At 36.4% G+C, this 24,160-nt stretch overlaps 1 protein-coding gene across 1 annotated transcript; it reads right to left on the bottom strand.

Annotated features, from left to right (window-relative positions):
* Positions 1-4,179: 4,179 nt before the first annotated feature.
* LOC133821725 (uncharacterized) lies at positions 4,180-8,877 on the bottom strand. The gene is made up of 3 exons (XM_062253873.1): positions 8,671-8,877; positions 7,576-8,565; positions 4,180-7,482 (listed from the first exon to the last, which is right to left on the bottom strand). Exons 1-3 carry the CDS (start codon positions 8,875-8,877, stop codon positions 4,180-4,182), a joined length of 4,500 nt encoding a protein of 1,499 aa, XP_062109857.1.
* Between the last annotated feature and the right edge of the window lie 15,283 nt (positions 8,878-24,160).

Below are 24,160 nucleotides of genomic sequence, written 5' to 3'. Positions count from 1 at the left end.
CCTGCAAAAGCACAGAAAAAGGAATTAGTATGGTAAACCAAAAGAATCAACATCAAAACTAATATTGACCAGGGACGAACCCTCATCTATGCCCCGGGCGCGACTCAACTCCTCTAAAGCGAAGGAATGGACTCGATCCCCCATGTCGTCCGGGTTCAGGAAGTTCCCGTACTGAAGGAACCCGGATAAGAACATAAGAACCTCCGAGCCTACGGGGACGGGAGACGAAGGTCTCGTCTCCTCGTCAGCCCCGAACGCGGGGCCTCAAAGTACTAGCCTATCCCTAGCTAAGTCCCCGACTTGGGGAGCATAAGTCAAGATTAAAGGGGAGTTACCTCGCCCCGATACGCTAGCCCCGGGGGTCCCCGTGTTCGGTAGGGCTTCCTCGAAGAGCTCCTCTAGCTCCTCCGAAGTGGACGCCTCTGTCTGGGCCTGGTCTTTCTTTCGCCTGGCCGCGTCAGCTCACGCCGCCTTCTCCACTTCTACAATGTGTTCCAAAGCCAGTTGCTCCTTGATGGCGACGTTCTTCTCGCACTGGATGCCCCGAAGGTTCGGGATGACAATGATTTGGGTGGCCGCGAGCATCCCAACCAGTCGGAGGTTGTCCGTGGTGACGTTGCCTCCTATGTCCAGGTCGTCCACGCTCAGCCCGGAATAGTACCTCCTCCGTTCCAGGATGAACTGAGTGAGGGGAGTCTGGGCGAAGGGTCCTGCCATCCGGAGTAACACGATGAGAAACGGAGAAAAAGAGAAAAAATCAAACAAAAAAGGGACAAGGTTCTGGAGAGCACTTACCCACTCGCTGGAAGTCCAGCAACAGCGTAGGGTTCTTCTCCACGAGGAACCCGGATGTCATAAACCAGTAATGACGGACGTCCGGGGATGCTTCCAGGAGCTGGTGGGAGCGGGATAGCTACCTCGCGGCTTCAATCTGTAGAAGTCGTCCAAGGTCCGGTCCTTGGCATTGACCTGGGGCTCCATCTTGTAGAAATACAAGATTTCTGCAGGGGTCGGCTCTGCGATCTCCTTCGCGATGCAGAACACTCGCCATCCCGCGAGTAGCCGGTACGCTTGTGGCAGGAGCTGGAACGGCGCGATCCCCACATACGTCAAGAACCGCACGAAGTAATCATGGAGCGGGAGTGTGGCTCCCGCACTGATGTGGCTGGCACTCTAGGCCCCGAACCCTTCTACGGACGTGTGCGCCCGCTCCTCGATCCTGGCCATGCGGTTGTGGAAGAGTCCGGGAGTGGACTCTATGCCCAGGCGCTTCTCCAGGAGGTACATCATCCGGTAATTCCGGAACAGGTTGGGCACCACGTCCATCTCCCACCTGTTGCCCTTGGGTGTCCGGGACCCGGAGAGGACGATGGGGGCCCTGTTGACTTCTTCCTCGGAGTGAAGGGTGACGCCCGTTGCCATAGTTGATGGTCTGGGAACAAAGAAAGAAAGCCAAGCAGTCAGTACCTAAACCCAAGAAAGTCGGTTAAGGTACGGGGGGTCTCCTAAGGACTGCTTGGAGTCCCCTCCGGATTGGGTCCGAGATCACCAAGGAACCATGAAACCCAGATCGGGAACGGAAAAAGGGCTACTAAGGCTCCACCATCTGTCCGGGAAGCATCCGGACCTGGAGCAACCCGAACCAGGCGGCCTTCCTAACAACTCCTAAGTGTAATCAGATTCTAGCAGCCTAAGCATACAAATTAAAAGGACAGCCTAAGTTCGTATATTCATCAAGAAGGTCAGAAGGACTTCCTGTGAGTTCTTGGCCGTAGAGGATGGTGGTTGTCCGACGGTAAGAACGGCAAGACGTCGTTCTTGAACTGGTGAAGCTGGTTCAGCAACTCGTCGATAGGACAGACCCAGGACGCGCTCTCAGGCGGTTGGGCAGACGCTGGGGCCGTTGGAAATAGACGACGGCGTAGAGTTAGCAGACAATGGTGGATGTCGTCGGCGATATTGGACATGCAAAGCTTAGGCAAAGCTTATCAGTTCTTGAAATGGCTCGAGAGTGTAAAAATGTCAAATGAGTGTCTGTGGGGTATTTATAAAGGCCCAAATCCTGGCCTCCGATCCAACGGATAGGTATCTCTCCATCGGACTGTCCAAAATCGTGCAGGGGCATTCATGAGCCCTCTCAGGCTGGATCCTCGCCATCTCATATCTAATGGCCCAGTAGGTACGGATGCCAAAGGTCACCCCATCCTACGGTCCTCATCAACCCAGAAGTATTAATGAAGGACCCCCGTGCAGATGGGACGCTTCGGGGTCTGTGCTGACGCACTAGCCTAGGCCTAGCGACCCTTGAGGTGGCTAGGCGACCTTTCGAGGTCAAGATCCATCCATCCAGCAGTCGCCTGGCGACATGTGTACCCCTGCCATGAAGCGGGACGTAGGTAAACGTACCCGGACTGTGGTAAATGGTCCGGGCCCAACATACGGCCAGCGCCACTGCCCTTTGTCACGGACCCACAATTCTGACCAGGAACTGGGAAGGTAATCGTGGATTGTCAAAGAACAAGGCAAGCCTCCACCTAGCGGCCCCAGGCGAAGGCTTGGGGGGTAAATGTTATCCCCATTTCCTGTCGTGGGCCCGGGACGATGGTCCAGGCCCATGGGCTAGGCGTTCGGATGTGGGTCCAGCCCAAGCCCGCTTGGTACAGGAATAACCAAGGGCTACGACCCAAGTGCGATGCTGGACCCGGATGGTGTCCGGGATGGTGATCCAGGACAATCGTCCGGGAGACGTACTAAGTTCGGATTACAGTTGAAGTATACGTAAACGATCCCGGAACCTGGTAACGGTCCGGGCTTGTGGTAAACGAAGAGGGACAAAGGTAAACGAACGCGGATCAGGTCCTCCCGGTTTGGCAAGGAAAAGCATCCATGATCCTGAAGCCGCCCCATGACGCGTGGGGGTTGTCCCCACTTTTCACCTGCGGAAAAGGCCACCTCGGGATAGCACGCTGCTGTTTCAGACTTGCACTGCCAAGTACTCTGACTGGTTTTGTCCCCTGAATCTGCCTCGTAACTCGAAGTGCCCAGACCAAAAGCACCGTTTTGTCGGGCGAAATATAGTTCTTGGGCCGCCCTATTGGGCCTTAATTAGTCTTGGACCTATGTATGTTTTATATTTTATATTGGGCTTCCACCAGAAAAGCCAAGAGTATTCACATATTTGATGGGCCCGGGTCATGCCCGGCCCAGATCCAGTGTTCCTATGAGCCTATTAATACAGGCGATAGAGCACTGAAAAAAGGATCTCTCTTCGACTTATATACGGTTACTCTGTCAAAAAATAGAGAGAAACTCCATTGTAAATGACTTTCCAAGCTCTAATACAACTGACTCGTGGACTAAGGCTTATTAACGCCCCAACCACGTAAAAATCCTGTGTTAATCTTCTACCTTCCATATCATTAGTCTTAACTAATATTCATTAGTGTAGTTTCCGAAAATATCGGTAAACACTCTCAGTGGCAAAATTACAAAATGACCCTTTCGAGAAAACGAATATTACATAAATAGAGAAGAAAAATATGAAGATGAAAAGTAATAAAATAAAAGAAAAGAACAAGAATCAAAGAACAAATAACTCTCACTCACACTATCAAAGTGAAGAGTGTTGGAGATCACCAACTTGAACAAGTTTTGAAACATTTGTCCAAAAGTTTATTTCCTCCCGACATCCCTGGTCGCGGCCACTAGCTAATTTCAGCACATGAAATTGTATTGTTTTTCCAAACGGTTCCAATTTACTCACAATTGATTTTGTAACCCCCAAAACACATTATTGGAGTTAAAATTATATCTCTAATAGTCATTTCACATATGTCTTTAAGAAATTTAACTCAAAATTGTGTAACAATAAATCTACACAATAATTGAAAGTTACAAATTTGTATCATCAAATATATTACATATTTCTATATTCACATATATCTAAATATTATAACTCTTTATTATTTGTTACAATATGTGACACTCTTTGTCATCTTTATTTAATCTAAAAAATTATATTATTAAATAATATAACATTACATTATATTATAAAATAATATAACAATATACATTATATATATTTTGAAAATAAGGATTAGTCATCTTTTAAAAATTAGTAATATTTTTTTGGTAAGAAAGTCAGTGCATTTCAGAAAAAACCAAGAATACAACAACTCCTCAGAGCAAGGTTACATTTTCAAACAAACTAAGAAACCAATCTAAATCAACAGCTTTAACCCCTGCTAAACAAGAAGAAAAAATCCTATTATAAACAATCTTTTTAGTCAAGTATATGGTATGCTGAACAGACCAAACTAAACCCTCCCAATAAGCTAAATTTCTAACTTTCCAAATATGATAAACAAGGCTAGCTAGAATAGACCAATAGACTAATTTCCTGAATCTGCTAAGCTTGCTTCTTTTGATCCACTTGTATATGCCTTCTACTGAACAATGCCGAGTCTTAAGAGACAGCCAAAACAGAATGGTTTGAACGCAATGGGAGCTAAACCAACAATCAAAGAACAGATGATTATGAGATTCTTCCTTCAAACCACAAATGGAGCACAGAGAATCAATACCCAAACCAAACTTTTGGAGACGATCTTTGGTTTTCAATCTCCTAAACAGATAGGGCCACATGAAAAATCTATGTTTAGGAAAAATACCCCTGAGCCAAATTGCATCATAGCAAAATCTGGTTTGCTGCTTATGATTTAGAACATTATAAAGATCAGCAATAGAGAAATGAGATTGCTCGAAACTGTTCTTGGACAGAAAACTTTTTATGAGGTCTTTTACTCTCACCACCTGCCTCCAATACCAGCTACTATCAGCTGTAGCTGAGTAATCCCACCACTCAAGGCCCTCGAGATAAACAACATGGATCCATTTCACCCAAAGGCTCTCTTTATTCATGGAAATATGCCAAACATGCTTCCCCATAGCAGCTAAGTTCCATAAAAAAATATCCTTCACACCCAGACCTCCATCTATCCTCCTCTTACAAATTGTATCCCAAGCTACAGAACCAGGACCAAGGAACTCAGCAGACCCATGCCACAGAAAATTTCGACAGATTTGAACAATTTTCTCGAGAAGAGCCCTTAGGAGGATCATAACTTGAGCCCAGTAAGTTTGAATAGACAACAAAATAGCATTCACAAGAGTCAATATACCTGCAAGAGATAAGTGCTGAGAACTCCAAATTTGAATTTTATGCACCATCTTCTCAGCCAAAACAGAGCAATCAGCCATACTGAGATGTTTAGAGTAGATAGGAATACCAAGATAACGAAATGGGAGCTGGCTTTTACTGAACCCCGACGCAAGATGAATACGCATCGCATCCTCTTCAGTCATACCATGACAATAAAAGGTCGATTTGGTCTCATTCGCTTGCAAATCAGAAGACACAGAAAAACGCTTAAAACCTTGAAGCAGGCGCAAGATTGAAATGATATCACCTCTACAAAACAGAATGACATCGTCCGCGAAACACAAGTGAGTAAGCTTGAGATCTGTACATCTGTGGTGGAAATGAAAGTCATGCTTACAAGAAACTTTAGCTAAAATGCGGGATAAATATTCCATACAAATGACAAAAAGAAGAGGAGACAGAGGGTCTCCCTGTCTTAACCCGCGCTTAGCCTCAAAAAAACCATGGATGGAACCACCTAATAACAGAGAGTACCGAGGAGTGCGCACACACGTCATAATCAGGCTAACAAATTTAGCAGGGAAATTCAGGGCCAGCAACATTTCCTGTAAAAAATCCCAATCAACTGTATCATACGCCTTCCGCAAATCCACTTTAAACATGCAGCTAGGATGCTTAGTCTTCCTGCCATAATGACGAACTAAGTCCTGGAAAATCATGATATTATGAGCAATTAGCCTCCCATGAATAAAACCTCCCTGGTTCTGAGCAATTAAGTCAGGCAGAATACACCTCAGACGTTCACCAATCAACTTAGCAGCTGCCTTATACAAAACGTTACAACAAGAGATAGGCCGAAAGTCATTAACAGATGAAGGACATTGAGTTTTAGGAATAAGCGTGATAGTAGTGTTGTTGATCTCCTTGAGCAAATGACCCGAGTGAAGGAAAGAAATGACTACCCTACTAACTTCCTCCCCAACAATTTCCCAATTAGTCTTGTAGAAACCACTCCCATAACCATCCGGACCCGGAGCTTTATGATTCGGAATAGAAAATATAGCTCTTTTAACATCTTCATATGTAAAATCCAGAAGAAGTTGTTGCTGCTGTTCTGAAGAAACTAAAGGGCCCAAATTAACTATAGATTGAGAAACCTTCCTCCTGTTATGCAAACGAGAGCCCAACAACTTCTGATAAAAAGAAAGGAAAGCTTTTGAGACTCCATCTTTAGTATCCACCCATTGGCCATGCATATCCTGTACAGCAAAAACAGTATTGGTTGATCTCCTTTGCTTTAGGCTTTGATGAAACAAACTAGTATTATCATCTCCTTCCTTAAGCCAATTAATTTTAGCTTTTTGCTTCAAAAAGGCCAAATAACTATCCTGACACTTTCTAAAACTGGTCCGAGCAGCAACCTCTTCATTAATTAATCTTATGTTCAAAGGATCCAATTGAAGAGCTCCTTGAAGGTCAAGCATATGAAGTTTGGAACATACTACTTGCGCTGGGAGGTCTCCAAAATGCTCACGATTCATTTCCTTAAAAATAAATTTTAAGCACTTCAGCTTTTGAACAACTGTAAACATAGGGGTGCCATAAACCATCTGACTCCAGCTATTAATAACCCTTTCTCGATAACTAGGGGCAGTACTCCACATATCAAAATAACGAAAAGGTTTTTTTCCGCCCGCCACCTCCTGAAAAACAGATAACAGAATCGGACTATGATCAAAATCTCCTTCAGGCAAAAAAACAGCTTCAGCTGTTGGGTAAGAGGACACCCAATCAGAATTTGCCAGCACTCTATCCAACTTGGCATAGATTCTCTCATCCCCGTTTTTCTTATTATTCCAAGTGAAAAAATTTCCAGAACATTTGATAACTCTAACCTCACAAAACTCCAAGCAAGATTTGAAATCATAACAGCCTACTTTATGACCTCTCACAGAAATTCTTTCGTCACCATTTAAAGTAGCATTAAAATCTCCCATCATCACCCAAGCTCCAGATATATTTCCTTTATAAATCTTCAAGCAGTCCCATAACTGTCTTCTCTCAATAGAGCTATTGAAAGCATACACAAATGTGATATGAAATCCAGTACTCCTTTTCGGCTGAAGAAAACAATGAATACTTTGAGCTGTGCAATCCAAAACAGATAGGACAAAAGACTCATGTCTCCAAGTTAAAACAATTCTGCCCCCAGAATGAGCAGCTAGATTAGAAGTTATGCACCACCCCTGAAATAAAGACATATACATGTGCCCAAGACGAGGACCTTTCAATTTAGTCTCCAGTAAACAAACCAGACCAACCTGTTTATTGATAAAAAAAAAGGCTTAACTTCCTGTTGTTTCTCCAACTTATTCAAACCCCTCACATTCCAACACAGAATTTTATCCATGAACAACTGGAGGAACTCCCCCTCCCACTGTATTAGTACTCATATCACACAGAATTTGACCAAACTTGAGAGCCTCCACATTATCTTTCAGCATATCAAACGAATTGCCAATCTTAACAGACAGATCTGGCATAGAATAGACTTGGCTAATTTTAGACGCTGGCTGAAAACCTTCAGTTACTGTATTAGACTTCACCTGAGCAACTACAGAGTTCTCTTTAGCATTTGACTTCTGACCATCTAAATCCCCATGCTCAGGAGAAACATCCAGGGACTTAGGCTGCCACACAGGTGCGGTTTTCTCCGGGATTTTAGATTGCTTATGCTTACGGCACTCCGAATCTTCATGACCCATACTTTTACATAAGGAACACACTGATGGTTTCCATTCATAATGAATTTCCAGTCTGACCTCTTCATCTTTTTCATTAACAAACTGAATGAATGAGGGGAAAGTTTGAGAAACCTTAACTTCCACCAACACACGAGAAAATTGCAGACGATCCCTGTTTTTTGTGGTCGTATCTTCTCTGATAGGTTGGCCCAATTGATTGATGATCTTAAACAAGGAATGAGTGCCCCAATACTTTAAATCCAGATTATGAACTGGAAGCCAAACTGGCACAAAACGAATATCTTCTTTTAGAAAACAGACATTTAAGTCCCAAGCTTTTATCATCAAAGGCTTTTTATCAAAGAATTGATAACCCCTGGCGAGTACATTATCTCTACTTTCCATAGATGTAAATCGAACAATATATAGCCCATGTTTCAGTAAGCCAACCTTATCAACTCCTAAGTTCTTCCAAACACGTCTGAAGAAGCCCTCCATAACTTGAATAGGCGGATTAGCACCTAAAACCCAACAAACCACCGATGAGTTCCAGAAATTTACCTCATCTTCTATGTCTGCTTCATTTATACGGACAGTTCTTGTACCTTGATCAGCCTCCGGATCAACCTTCTGAACAGGGTCCTCACCACCAAGCTCCGACTGATTTGAAGAAGAAATAGAGGGAGCAAAAATACCTTTGTTCTTCACAGACTTGGATTACAATGCAGAAAAAGTCTGCCAAATCGCCGACTGCTATTGTAACACCTTTTCAGTCTCCTGAGAATCGAGAATAAGTTCCTCTGGATCATCGGAGAACTCAGCTGCCTCGATGCCCAGTAATTCATCCATGGACTTCGATTTTTTTCCAACATCAGAGGATGTCGGACCTTTCTTCTGAGTTGCCGCTCCTTTCGCTGGCGTTGCCGTGCTTTTTTTGGTCACCGTATTGCATTTTCTACCTCTCCCTGCCATGGCCGCAGCTCTGCTGCAAGAGCGAAGAAAACCCCTTATATCTAGACTTTCCCGGTTGTCCTATTAAAATTAGTAATATTTCTTTTATAATAATAATTAGTTTGGTATGCATTTTAAAACATTACTATAATCTATAAACACCACGTAATTCTTCTTTTTAAACACGACGTAATTAGACGTAATTAGTCTGGTATGCATGATAAGGATCGGCTTAATTTTTGTATTTTTATTATTTTGGTGGATGCTTATATATAACTACGTATTTACTCAATATTTAACTTTGACAGTGCAAAAAGTAAATAATAACATTAATAACTATTATTTAAATATTCAAGAAAGTCTATCCAAAAGGTGCTTATTAGGATCTTTTTCTTTCTTGTTGGCGCAATTGCCCATACCTCTTTGAATCACGTCACAAACTATTATTAATTAATTTATATTATATTATATTAACACATTCTACACTATAAATGTAACAGTTTTTTATTTTCTTTCCTCTTGCTATGTATATTGATTCTCACTTCCTTCAATAGAAGTAAGAGAAATGAATAACATAGTTAACAGTAATCGTTTTTCCCATATTCAAAAAATAGTATCAGCATTTGCTTCTAAGCTTAGCCATATTATTCTTCTCGCAAATGATATTCAAGCCGAAGTGCATGCAGTAGCTTCAAATCATCAATTAGGGCGGCCCATTCAGTGGCCAGAGATCATTGTGGCCTTCTGCTTGGCATCGGCCCTACAGATAGCAACTGTACAGTCCCAACTTCAATCCAAGTTGGCTCCAAACATGGTTGTCGTCTCTGTAGCCATATTAGTCTCCTTCACTTCAATCTTCGTCAGCAAATACATCGCCTCCAAGTTCCCTGGACCAGCTCTAGTGCTTGAACACTTCGGAGTGTTGTTTACTGTCACAGCGTTCTTCGCCGCCATCACTGTTTCGCTTAGCAAGCCTCTTGTCGTACTGGCTTGGCTTGTCTATGCTATTTCCTTCGTTGCCATCGTAGTTTGCAATTGCTTCTTTTAGATTATTTATTCTCTCTTTCTACTATGTTTTGTTGCTTATTTTATCTAATACATCATCTTTACTTTTTGTTTGTTTGTAGGGTGGAAATGTTGGTATATGGTTATTAAATGTACTTTTTCTTTTGTTGGTGTGTCATAATTTGAATTTTGTTTAGAATTGTTGCTATATTTGGCAGTCTAAGGTGACCAACACTATGTGAGGTGGTTCCTCACGATTGGTTAGCGATATTCAATATTAGTAATTAAATTAAATTGTATGCGCCTTGATATTGGATTACACCAATAACGACATGTCCTTTTCATAGGGTGTTGGACCACTAGTGTCCATTAACATTTTTTTTTTAATGTTGTTAAATATCTTTTACATAATTCTAATTAAGATTCTAGCAAATCCAATTGGCCCTTGACCAATAAAGAAAGAATACATTTTATCTAAGGGAAAGTAGTTTTGAGGGGTTTCCTATTTTCTCTGCTAGGACTTTCTGAGTTTATTTTTTTCTTCATTTTCTCTTCTCGGTCAGGAGTGTCGGCGTCGCTCGTACATCTGGTCATGCTTGTTCAAGAGAATATCTATGCATATTGGGTTGGTGGGATTGAGCATAGAAGGTGACTGCTTTGGATCTTTCTATTTCTTATGTTTAGTTTGGGATTTGTGCAATTAAAGCGTATTTCTGTATGAACTATTAATGTTAATTAAATAAAGTTAATATTTTGCACTCATATTTGTATTTAATTATACATGTCATTTATCATGAAGAGTGTTGCTATTTGACACCTTAAGGTATCCAACACCACATGGGGTGACACCCTATGACTGGTTAGCGATACCCTATAAAACTTATTAAATTCAAATGTGTGGGACCCTATCTTCGATTGCATCAATAACGATATGTCATATTCTTGTGGTGTTGGGCACCAGTGGTGCCCCTTAGCAATTCTCTATCATGAAGATCCAATATTATTGATGTGGTCTTGAATTAAGTTATGTATAATGATATATATATATATATATACAAGAGGATTTAATTCAAGATAATAATATAAAAATTGTCTGTAATTGTTGAATAAAGTGGGAGCTTTATTTAATAAAGATTATGAGTACGGTCTATCTTCTGTTTAAGACATAGTAGTTCATCCAGACTCTTAAGTGTAACTACACAAAAAGATAGAGGTAACGTATACAATATAGATTGTATTGGACTGAGACACGATGAAAGAAATAACTTTTGATAATCTCCGTTAAAATATAGAATTTTAACATTAATCAATCAATGATCATTTGAGACTTGACCTCAATCCTGAAGTGAGTAATGAACTCATATTTGTGCTTTTATAACTTTTGACTTATCAGGTAAGGTTCAATATTCATACGACTGAATTATTGATATCTTTGAGTCATAAAAATACATGTGGCTGGGAACATACTAAACAGATATGAAATCTGCTTCTTGTTGAGGTTTTATGCCCATTAAAACCCAATTTCATTATAATCTCATTTTATTATCAATAAAAGAATAGAAATCATTTTTTGACTTGGTCAATTACTTTGCTCACATGTTTTATTTTCATGATTATTTGTTTAATATAAACTTCTATTAAATCCCGAGCATATGGCTAATCGTATTTATAGTGACGTAATCACAGTGGAATATAAATATGATTATATGTTCAAAATAAGTTAGTCCTAAGATTAGTCAGTGCACAGGATTTACACTGACTTGTCAATCTACGATATGATCTACTTACACATTACAATGTTATGTTCTTTCCAGAACATTAACAAAGTAGATAAGATCGAATGTATTTGTTACATCGGACTGGACCGATATTGACAGTTGATAAGATAAGTAAACATACCATTATTATCTATTCTAGTCATATCATATAGTTTACCATAGCTCAATTCAATCTCAATTCTGAGTGGTCAGTATTCTAACTGATTGTATTATTTGAGTTATTTGACTTGTTCATTACCAGCTTACCCTACGGACGAGCCCATACTTACATCTTGGGAACTCGGTGGTATAATTGAGTGAGAGTGTTAATCAAAGATATGGACATCTATAGCTTCTGATGAAAAAGTGAAATGATGGTTTCCTTTTAGTTTGGTTCAATGTGTTAAATGATAGAGATCTCATTTCAGTAATTAATATTAGTTTATTGAAATATCATTTACAAGGAACTAAGTGTTTTAAGGATAAAATCCAATGAGGGGTAAAATAGTATTTTAGTCCCATCTCATTATAGACAATCTATAGAGGATTGAGTGATAATTATGGTTGTAATAATAGATAATTAATAGTGTATCTATATTTGTTATAGAGCGTTCTATGAATTCAAGAGTGCAATTCCGAATCTTTAGTGGAGTCATAGGGAATTAATAAGTTGTAAATTTATCTGTTAGATTTATGATAACTTATTGGAGTTTGATTTCATAGGCCCATGGTCCCCACTGTACCTTGGATAAAATCATCTAGATATGTCTCAATTAATTGATTTGATTATCAATTAGAATTATCAAATTTGACCAGATCAATTTTGGATAGTTTGACAGAGTTATACAATTTAGAGAAGAAAAGAGAAATTATGGCAGATTTATTAATTAAGATAAATTGATATCTAAATTAATAAATAAGTTTAAATCAAGGTTCAATTTATAAATAATTAATTTGATAAATGATTTAAATAATTATTTAATTAATTAAATCAATAGAAAATGATACAAGCCTTGATTTTAAGTCCGATGAGCTTATAATCAAATGAGAAATTTCACGGGCTTAAAGCCCATGATAATTTCGACCTAAGGCTGATTATTGGCTATTATTTTATTGATTTTTTAATTGAATAAATGACCTAATTGAGCCTATAAAATGAGTGCTTAGAGAGAGTTGAAAACATAAGTCAAAACACAAGTTCAGAAGTCAGATTTTCTGATAGGTTTTAGATTCTCTCTAAACACAAGTCATTTTCTAAGCCACTTTGTTATTTTCTCTTCTTCTCTCTGTATCTATCTCATGTGTTGAATTGCCCACTCTAGTCTAGGTGATTCTAAGGATACTTTGGAAGACTGTGAAGATAATAGAAGATCAGTTCAGTTTCTTGATAATACTCTGCGACATAAATGATACAAGGGTTAGAAAAACTGAAGGAATGACTCATTCATTCCACTACGTATAATGTAAGTATTCTTATCATTATTTCTCTTTCAATTCAATTTTAGAAACATGTTCTAGGTTATCTTATACTAATTTGTTTAATATTAGATCTACATGAAAATAAATAAAGATCATGTATAACTTTCCTTACACTTCTTACTTAAATGAAAGTAGATCAGTTATTCCTTTTAGTGTTGACTCGGAGCTTGAACTTAGAGAACTCAATTTCTGTTAGAGAATAGATTTTTCATTATATAATTAAATTTATAGAATAATGTTCATTAAATGATCAATGGAACTAATTGATAAAGACATAATTAAAGAGGTTAAGGGACATTAAGACCTAACTTTAATTATGAATAACAACTAGCAGAGGCTCATGACTCATTCAAATGACTAAATCAATGGATGATTTTATAGTTATAGCTTCAAAATATAAGACTGTAGTTTTGAGAGTTCAACTATGAATTTCTCTAGTGGAATGATTCATAGTTAATAAAATCAATTAATGGAACTAAGAGTTAGTGAAATTACTTAAATTATTGGAGCTTAGACTACATATCCATACTGTCCCCGTATTAGCTCGATAACACAGATGTAATGCCCCGAAATCCCTAATGCGGTTTAATGGTTGGATTAGTAGGCCAGGAGGGCCATAATTGTTTAATTATGCCATTAAATGAATATATGCATGTTTATGTGGATTATATTAAAATATGATGTTATATGCATGCATGTGGGTCCACATTTGAATATTAGGGTGTTTTGATAATTTGGCCCGTTAAGGGTATATTTGTATATTTGAGTGCATATTGTAATTTGTGAATGAGATTCCATTATTATGGAGATATATTCGAGCTATTCGGCATGAGACGGTCCTATATAATGGATTAGCGGTTTTGTCATAACGGGGGTCTTTTATTGGGATATTGAGTTATGAGAATGTTATTTGATGATAAATTGGGAGTTATTGAAATCATGATGAAATTCTAGGAGTTTTGACTATAATACCCCCGGGAGTGTTTTTGGGATCCCGAGCACTAGGTTTTATTTGAGGTTACTTAAGCTTGAAGTAGCTTATCAGTTAGAACGTACGTTAGAAAAACCTCTCGTTCTTTCCGTTAGTTCATTTTTACCGTTCGAAGCGTATTTGAAGAAATCTCGAGTTCTAGGAGTCGGAATCAAGCGAGGATCGAGGCATAGCGATCTTAGGAAAGATTAGAAGTTTCTTGACCGAAGGATTTGACGAGAAACAACCCAATCAAAGGTAATCTAAGTTTAAAGTTTTGAGTTTTTTTAGTTTCTAAGCTTAGAATTGGCTTTTGTGAATCGTTGAGTTTTTGGTTCGTTTGAGTCTTGGGATTTGATGGTTTTGGATCATTGGGAAGCTTGGGAACTTTGATTTGATGATTTGGGAATGTTTAGGCATGTTTTTGGAGGGTTTGGAATGATGAAAAACGTGTTTGGGGATGGCTCTGGGTTGGGGGCCGCGGCCCTGTTCTTGGAGTGCGCGGCCCTAGCTCGAAGAAGCAGGTGGTTGAGTTTGTGCCTGTTGGGTGCCGCAGCCCTATGTATAGGGCGCCGCAGCCCTTGCTTAAGGAATGGCTGGGGGCCGCGGCACAAGGTGCCAGGGCCGCAGCCCTTGGGCAGGTTTGAACCCGTTTGTGTGTTTTGACCCCAGGAACATAGTTTTAGGCCTCGGGGCTGTTCCTACTACTTGGATTAGTTTGGATTGATGTCCCAGAGGCTAGATATTGGTTTGGGAACCTTTGTTAATCATTTTATTGATGGTATCCCATAATTGGTTATGATTAGGTGACTGCTAAAGGGAAAACTGCACCCCATATGTGACATGCATGGTTATTCTTGAGGCATGTTGATTGTGTAAATGTGGACATGGATTGATTATTGAATGCTTAGCAAATCTTGCTCACTTGTGCATGGTACTGACTAATTAGTCAGATATGGCAAAGGTGTCAGTATCAACTGTGAAGCTGGGACTTATCAGTCAAGTTCGGCAGTGGTACTGGGCACTGGTCACACAGTGCTGACTTATAAGTCAGGGAGGCCTTAGCATATTCAACGCAATCCAATAAAGATTAAATCTAATTGACATCTGCATTAAATGACTCAGAAGAGCGTTAATGTCGGACCGACCTCAAGTTCGATGAAAACTAAAAGCGCTTGTGTGACTTACCCATCAGTCACTCATCTGTTAAGTTAGAGACTTACCCATATGTCTCTCATCTGTTAAGCTAGTGACTTACCCAGTAGTCACTCAACTATTTAAGCTAGTGACTTACCCAGCAGTCACTCATCTGTTTAAATTAGTGACTATCTTGTCAGTCACTCATTAAGGTTTACCAGAACCTTAAGTGATATTCACTCATCTGTTTAAGAGCTATAAGCTCTGTGTGATTATAATGATAATCAGTTGATAATGTTTATATGCAATACTGTGTTTTCTTGCTGGGCCTTGGCTCATGGGGCTATGTGGTGCAGGTAAAGGGAAAGAAAAGCTCACCCAGCCTTGAGTGGAGAGCTTAGGTGGTGATGTGTACATATGCGGCCACTTGAACACCACGGCCAAGGAGTTCTCAGAGGAACTAGGGGGTTTACCCTATTTTTGCCGCTTAGGTCGGCGGGTTTGTAAATTTGAAACAGTAATGACCAGTTTGAGTTGTAAATAGCTTGTAAATATTTTGATGGGCCCATGAATAGTTTATATACTTAATAAAATATATCCTTTCTTTTTTATTGGTTTTTCACCTTAGCCTGTTAATAACACTTAGATGCCTGTTAATAACACTTAGATGCACGTTTTTAACCAAAGGACTCGGGTAGCGGGTCAAATTTCCGGTTCACCGTAACTGTTCTGGGGTAACCAGGGCGTTACAACAGATGTAAGATTTTGGTATTAAAAGAAAATATTTAAAAATAATAAAGTATTATTTTTAATCTCACAAATTAATATTATTTGTGAAATAATATTCATAAATAATATTTTATGGCAAATAAAATTATATTATTAATTTTTTATTGAAAATTAATTTAATCATAATTAATTTGGTGGTATAATTGTATACTACATAAAATAATATGATAAAGACACAACAAATAACATTTTATAAACATAAAATACCATATGACCCAAAGCCCTGTAGTTGGCGTCAACCACAGTTCAAATGGATTGTGGCCAACGCATAGGCCCAATGAGATTAGGGCCAAGTCTTCTTTCTATTGTTATATTAATAGAACATAACATCAAGAAAAAGAAGACATCAGATGCATTTCACTTTATTTTTCCAAGGAGAAAAATAGAGAATTATGTTCTCTCTGAATTGTGAGAAGAGCACTCTCACATGTGTATGTGTGGAGATTCAAAAGTATGTTCTTGTGTATCCTACCAAATAGCATAGACATCCACCTGTCTCATTCTCTTTGTGCGAGTCATAGTATCGAAGATGGTGGGTTACAAGGCTAAGACGCTATCCAATCCACACATGTTCTACATCTAGAAAATGTATTTGTAATTTTATATGTTATTTAGATTCATGTCGCATGAGAAAGATTATATTCTAGTTATGGTTACTAGAGTTATTCGTTCTTATGCTTTAATAATTGTTATTATCGCATTGAAATATTATCTCATGCTTTCGCTACACTGTCACTCACATGATCAAAAACCAACAATAACTCTGTGGATGTGACAGATCTGAAACTACACTTGTTTGGTGATTGATTTTTATGGTTTTCTGCCAAACAAAAAGTTGTCTCATGAAGCAGCACCGAATCAGAGTTTCAAGCCCTTGCAAATGCTTTAGCCGAGCTTTCCTGGTTCAAGAAGCTATTTACTGATCTCAAATTTCCCATTGCATCTACTCCGATAATATGGTGTGATAACAACTCTGCAACTCAACTGGCCTCTAACCCCATCTTCCATGATCGTGACATGGAAATGGACTTATATTTCATTCGTGACATGGTTCAAAAGAAGGAAACTTCAGTTCAACATGTGTCATCCTAGTACCAACTTGCAAATATCTTGACTAAGCATCTTCTAGTCTCTAGATTTACTACACTGTGTACCAAATTGACTGTTCTTTCCAAACCAATCACTTTGAGGGGGTATGTTAGCTGATATTTGTACAAACATTATTTAGTTATCTATTTTCTTGTTTAGCTTTAAGTTGTCTTAACTAACTTAGTTAGTTTGTTATTGGACAACCCATTATTTATTTCTTCTATTCTTCTTTTGTAAGTACTTACCTTGTACAATTGTCTATATAATAATAATATCAACTCAGAGTTCCATGGGCTTTTATCTTTCTCAATCACATCTTTATGAATATTCACATGGTATCAGGCCTTCCCCGATCACTTTACCTTTTCATTTTCTTGAACCTTCTCTTTCCCTTCTCCAATGGCAACTCCTCCCTCTCTTCATGACTTTCACCACCCACCCACTCCGTCAACGCCCACTGCATCTTCTTTGCACACTTTCTCTTGCCCTTACAGCTCCACAACAACAATTCATGGTATTGTCCCAAGCTCTCAATCACACTCTCCCTATGAAATTGGATCACACTAACTTTCTTCTGTGGCATGCCCAAATGGAAAATGTGGTGTTTTCCAATGGAATCGAAGACTTCCTTGATGGCTCCAACGTTGCCCCTCCTCAACAAATTGATGGTATTGCAGGTCTCAATCCAAAATACATCACATGGCAACGCAAAGACCAGTTGATCCTCAGTTGGATTTACTTCTCCCTGGCAACGCAAAATACTATTTGGCATGCCTGTCTTGGCCATGTTCATTCTGATATTGTCAATGTAGTTTTACAACTATGTAATAAACCATTTGCTTATAATAAGAATCGGATTTGCACTTCCTGTCAACTAGCTAAAAGTCACAGAACTCAATTTTCTTTATCCAATTCTCATGCTTCTCAACCTTTGCAACTGATTCACACAGATATTTGGGGACCCTCCCCTATCATTGCCACTGATGGTTCATGCTATTTGTTTTTTACTTTTTCTTGATGATTTTTCCCGATTCACTTGGATTTATGTTCAAACAATTTAAACAATTAGTTGAAAACCAATTTAACTGTACTATTAAAGAACTTTAATCGGACAATGGGGGTTAATTCAAATCCTTTATTTCCTTTATTAATTTACATGGCATTCACCATAGGTTCTCTTGTCCACACACTTCAGCTCAAAATGGTAGAGTTGAACGCAAACATAGACATGTTGTTGAATCAGGTCTTGCATTTTTAGCTCATGCAGCTTTGCCTCTAACTTACTGGCTTTATGCTTTCCGAGCTGCTGTTTATATTATCAACAGGTTACCAACTAAAGTTCTCAAAGGTCAATCTCCATTTCAGGTTTTGTATCACAAAACTCCTGATTACTCTCTCTTCCGTACCTTTGGTTGTCTATGTTTCCCTTGTTTACACCCTTATAATAAATATAAATTGCAATCTCGTTCCTCTCCGTGTATATTTATGGGTTATAGCTCCTCTCACAAAGGTTACATATGTCTGGACCCTTCCACCAAACATCTTTACATCACTGGACATGTCGTTTTTTATGAGCAAACTTTTCCCTCGTTCAATACTCCAGTCACATCCTTTCCCTCACCACCCGTACCCACCACCACTACTGTTATTTTACCTATCCTTCCCTCTCTTTCGCCACCCACTCTCCCCCCAACCCTTCCTCAACCGCTCCACCCAATTCCACTCCTTCTTCTACTTCTGTTACTATATCTTCTAATCTCAATAACTTAACTAACACTACTTTGCAGGACACTTCTAATCCTCTTGTGCATGTATCCCCCCCCACTCATTGAGCAGCTCTCTTCTCCTATTGCGCTACTTCCCACCACCACCAATATGCATCCTATGGTTACTCGTGCAAAAAGTGGAATTACCAAGCCTGAAGCATACACGGCCAAGACGTTAGTCGACCCCAATGTGCCTCCTCGGACCTTTAAACAGGCTCTCTCTTTGCCACATTGGAAACAAGCTATGGAAAAAGAACTCTCAGCTCTTCAATCCAATGCTACTTGGTAGCTTGTTCCTCCTCCTCCCGACATCAATCTCATTGATTGCAAGTGGTTATTCAAACTGAAATACAAACCTGATGGGTCTATAAATCGTCACAAAGCTAGGCTAGTGGCTCGTGGTTTCACTCAAACGGCAAGCGTTGACTACTTTGATACCTTTTCTCCAGTTGTCAAACCAGTAACAATTCAGGTAGTTCTTACTCTAGCTTTATCCAATGGTTGGCCTCTCCGACAGGTAGATGTACACAATGCATTTCTCAATGGCGATCTCTCATAAACAGTCTACATGTCTCAGCCACCTAGGTTCCTTGATGAGCATCACCCCACTCATGTTTGTAAGTTGTCTAAAGCTATATATGGACTTAAACAGGCGCCGAGAGCCTGGTTTGCTAAACTTAGTTCTACTCTTACACAATGGGGATTTTCGTGCTCCAAAGTTGATCCGTCTCTCTTTGTTCTCCATCATTCTACTTTCAGCTTGTTCATTTTGGTGTACGTTGATGACATTATCATTACAGAGAATGACTTTATCCAACTTGAGCAATTTATTTTCAAGCTTCATCAACAATTTTCTTTGAGAGACCTCGGTCACCTTCACTATTTTCTTCGTATAGAAGTCACCTAATATATCACGGACATCCTTCTCAGTACATATATGTTTAATTCAAAGGCAGCTCCTACCCCAGGTGTAGTTGGCAAACCATTATCCAAAAATGATGGTGTTTTACTGGAAGAATCTACTGAATACCAACGAGTTGTTGGATCACTTCAATTCATAACTTTAACTCGTCCCGGCATTACCTTTGCAGTGAATAAAGCTTGTTAATTCATGCAATCTCCCACTTCAGCTCATTGGATGGTTGTCAAATGTATCTTGAGGTATCTTCAGGGCACCATTTCTCATGGCATTACTCTTACCGTTGCACACATTCTCCACCTTGATGCCTTTACTGATGTTGATTGGGCATCAAGTCTAGACGATCGCCGGAGTACGGGAGGGTTCTGTGTGTTCCTAGGTGACAGCATTGTTTCATGGTCTTCTGCCAAAAAAAAAAGTTGACTCACGAAGCAACACCGAATTTGAGTTTTGAGCCCTTGCAAATGCTTCAGCCGAGCTTTCTCGATTCAAGAAACTATTTACTGATCTCAGATTGCCCATTGCATCCACTCCGATAATATGGTTTGATAACAACTTTGCAACTCAGTTGGCCTCTAACCCTATCTTCCATGCTTGTACAAAACACATTGAAATAGACTTCTATTTCATTCGTGACATGATTCAAAAGAAGGAAATTTTAGTTCAACATATGTCATCTGAGTACCAACTTGCAGATATCTTGATTAAACATCTTCTAGTCTCTAGATTTACTACACTGTGTACCAAATTGACTGTTCTCTCTAGACCAATCACTTTGAGGGGGCGTGTTAGCTTATATTTGTACAAACATTATTTAGTTATCTATTTTCTTATTTAGCTTTAAGTTGTCTTGACTAACTTAGTTAGTTTGTTATTGGACATCCCACTATTTCTTTCTTCTATTCTTGTTTTGTAACTACTTACCTTGTACAATTGTCTATATAATAATATCAGCTCAGAGTTCCATGGGCTTTTATCTTTATCAATCACATCTTTATGAATATCCACACTATCTTAATTTCATCTCTTTTTCGATCTTTCGTTTTTGTTTGATTTCATTTTACTCTCATCTTTTTTCTCCCTAACTCTTTCAATTTCTTGTGTATGTATTGTTTTTGGGAAAGGAAAATTGCTCGATTTGATAGGAAAAAGAAGATTGTAGGCTTTTCCAACCTAATGGTGTGAACCAATTTTGCTGGGTTTTTTGGAGTATATATATATTCTATATGATAATTGTGTAGATAACGAAAATTCTTGGTTTTAACGGTTTTTATTTTTTTTAATGTTAACTTTAACTTTAACGGAATATTCTTATATTTAACAGAATATTCTCATATTTAACGGTAGTTTGTAAACATTTAAACTTAAATAAAATAAAATAAATAATTAAAAAAAAATTAAATAGGATATTTTTGAGATATTTTACAATAATAATTATTTAAAAATAATAAATAATTAAACAAATTAAAATAGGATATTTTTTTAGATATTTTACAATGATAATTATTTTAAAATAATAAATAATTAAACAAATTAAAATATGATATTTTTGACATATTTTACAATGATAATTATTTAAAAATAATAAAATCATACATTTTATAACTTAAATAAAATTTAATTAAACTTAAACTCACTTATTAGAATAATATCATATTAAACATATAATTTAATCTACCGTGAATTAATAAATTGTTTTTTTTAAAAACTAGCAAGAAACTTAAATTTAAAATCCACGTATAACATTTAATATTACATTAATTATATAATATATAATCTGTTGTTATCACTCCCAAATTCAAAAACTAGAACAAACATAAACTTAAACAAAAATAAATAAATTATTTAATTAAAATATGATATTTATTTCAAAATTTATATGACATTAATATAAATTTAATAAAAATAATTAATAAATTCTATTAATAAAACTAAACAAATGTGCATATTGCACGTTGCTTGTATCTAGTGTGTGTGTATATATATATATATATCTTCTATGTAAAAAGTGTATAGATAAAATAAATTTTTGGTTTTAAAAGTTTGTTTTGTTAACTTTAAAGTAATATTCTAAATATTTAATTGAATATACATTTAAAACTAATTAAACATGAATATTTATTAATTATATATAAATTCAAATTCAAATGTTATAAAATATCATTATTGTAATAATATATAATACAAGTCTAGATATATAATAATTATATTAATATAAATTTAAATGATATAAAATATTATAATGATAATAATATAAAATCTTAATTTTTTACTAATTATATTAATATGAATTTAAATATTATAAAATATTATTATAATAATATTTAATACTTATATTAATATAAATTTTAATATTATAAAATATCATTGCAATTATAATAATATATAATACATATTCTTAATTTTTATTATTGCTAAAAAATATCTTAATTTTTATTAAAAAATTATCATTTATATTTAAAAAGGTTATCATATTATATATATATATTTAAAAAAATATAAATAATGTTTTAGTTTAATTTTTCATTTAATATGTTTATGTCATTTTTTTTATATAATATTGCTTATTTATTAATAAATTATATAAATATGCATTGTGCATTGCTTAAATCTAGTATATATATGCATACAATTTTAGGCTTACTGTGGTTTCATATTTTGCTGTTGTTTTTCCACACTTTAATATCTCTCATTAGGACTTTTTGAACTCTTAATCAAAGTGTGTGTGGTCACAGCATAAAACCAGTTATGTGATTAAGCTGTAATTTCTTCTAGGTATGGTCCCTAACTTTGAAATTTGTTTTGTGTAAGGAAATGTGGACACACAAGTTTAGGTCTTAAACAAGGTGGTTTAACCCTTAATAAAAAATTGAGGCCCTATTTTTAGAAGAATTTTTTTCGGGACCTTATTACCATACAATTTTAGGATTTTTTTTAAAAGAAAATTTCGACTTTATTTCTTATAAAATAATTACAAAAAAATTGTGCGCCTTAAGCTTTTGCCTATAGCCGGCCTTGGTCTTAAATTTTGTTATCTTAGGAATTGTTGACATTGTCTGTGCAACTTAAGAACAATTTGAAGTAGAGGTAGTTTTCGAATGTTTTATGGAACTGCCAAGAATTGAGTTGTTGAATCAATCTTTCTTTGATATTCAAGGAATTTTTTCGGATTAATTTAGTATGCATTTTTTGTTCTGATTAAACAGACTCAATTAACTCCAATGAAATAAGGTGGTGTTTGGTTCACAGTAATAATATGAAAATAGAATTGACATTCCTAAATTAAGTCCATTCAATTGTTTGGTTTCATTTTGATTTTTTAAAACTCATTCCTTAGTAATTGTCATTCATGTATATAATTGACTCACTTTTCTTAAACTAAACCATAGGAAAAGCTATTCATTTCCATACTTTCCAATTTTTTTTTTTAAATTATGCCTTATTTACCATTTTTTTCAAACATTTCAGCACACACAAAATTTAAAATTTCATAATAATCAACACTTTTTATATAGCAAACAAAATGATCAAAGAAATAAATAATAACTACATGATCCAAAATTATAAAACCAACTTATATATATGTATACATTAGTTAATTGTTAATGTTAATATAGAATCATATATTTTTCTTAAAAACATATACACACTAATAATCTAAAAAATCATGATAGTAATAATAAGATGGCATTTTATGTTTTATAAAAAAATTGCATATAATTTAGTACATTTTTATAAGTATTAATGTATCTTATTATATATTTATGTACAAAGTATTAATATGTAATATATTAATTAGTTATATATATAATAATATAATGTTAATTTGATTTTAGAAAAAATATATATAACTCATAATATAAAAAAAAGTTAATACAGAAGGATAATGATAATTTAATTTATAAAAATATATAATTTTGTATATAAAAAAGTTAATATACAAGAATAATTATAATTTAATTTAAAAAAAATAAACATTTTATGAAAGCAAAGGCAATTAGGTCAAAATAATATTAATTACATTCAATTCTATAATATACTAAATACAATAATCCTCTTTCATTCATTAATTTCAAAATATTTACCAAACAAAGTAATGAAAATCTTATTCCATTCCATTCCTACTCTTATTCTATTCCTATTACAATTATTACTAAGATTTCACTTAATGAATCTTACATATTCAAGATTAAATCTTGTGCTATATTTATATATTTAATTTTAAAATAAAATTATATATTATTTATTATTTTTAAAGTTGAATAAAATTATTTATATTTTAATAGTAATTTCAAGAAAATTAATATTAAAATTCAAATTTTATTGAAAAAAATAATATATCAGGTATATTATGTAATTAAAATACAGATATTTTTAGTAATATTAAAAGTAA

This window comes from Humulus lupulus, chromosome 3, assembly GCF_963169125.1.
Source record: "Humulus lupulus chromosome 3, drHumLupu1.1, whole genome shotgun sequence".
Taxonomy (NCBI): Eukaryota; Viridiplantae; Streptophyta; class Magnoliopsida; order Rosales; family Cannabaceae; genus Humulus; species Humulus lupulus.
This window is presented reverse-complemented; position numbering and strand designations above follow the sequence as displayed.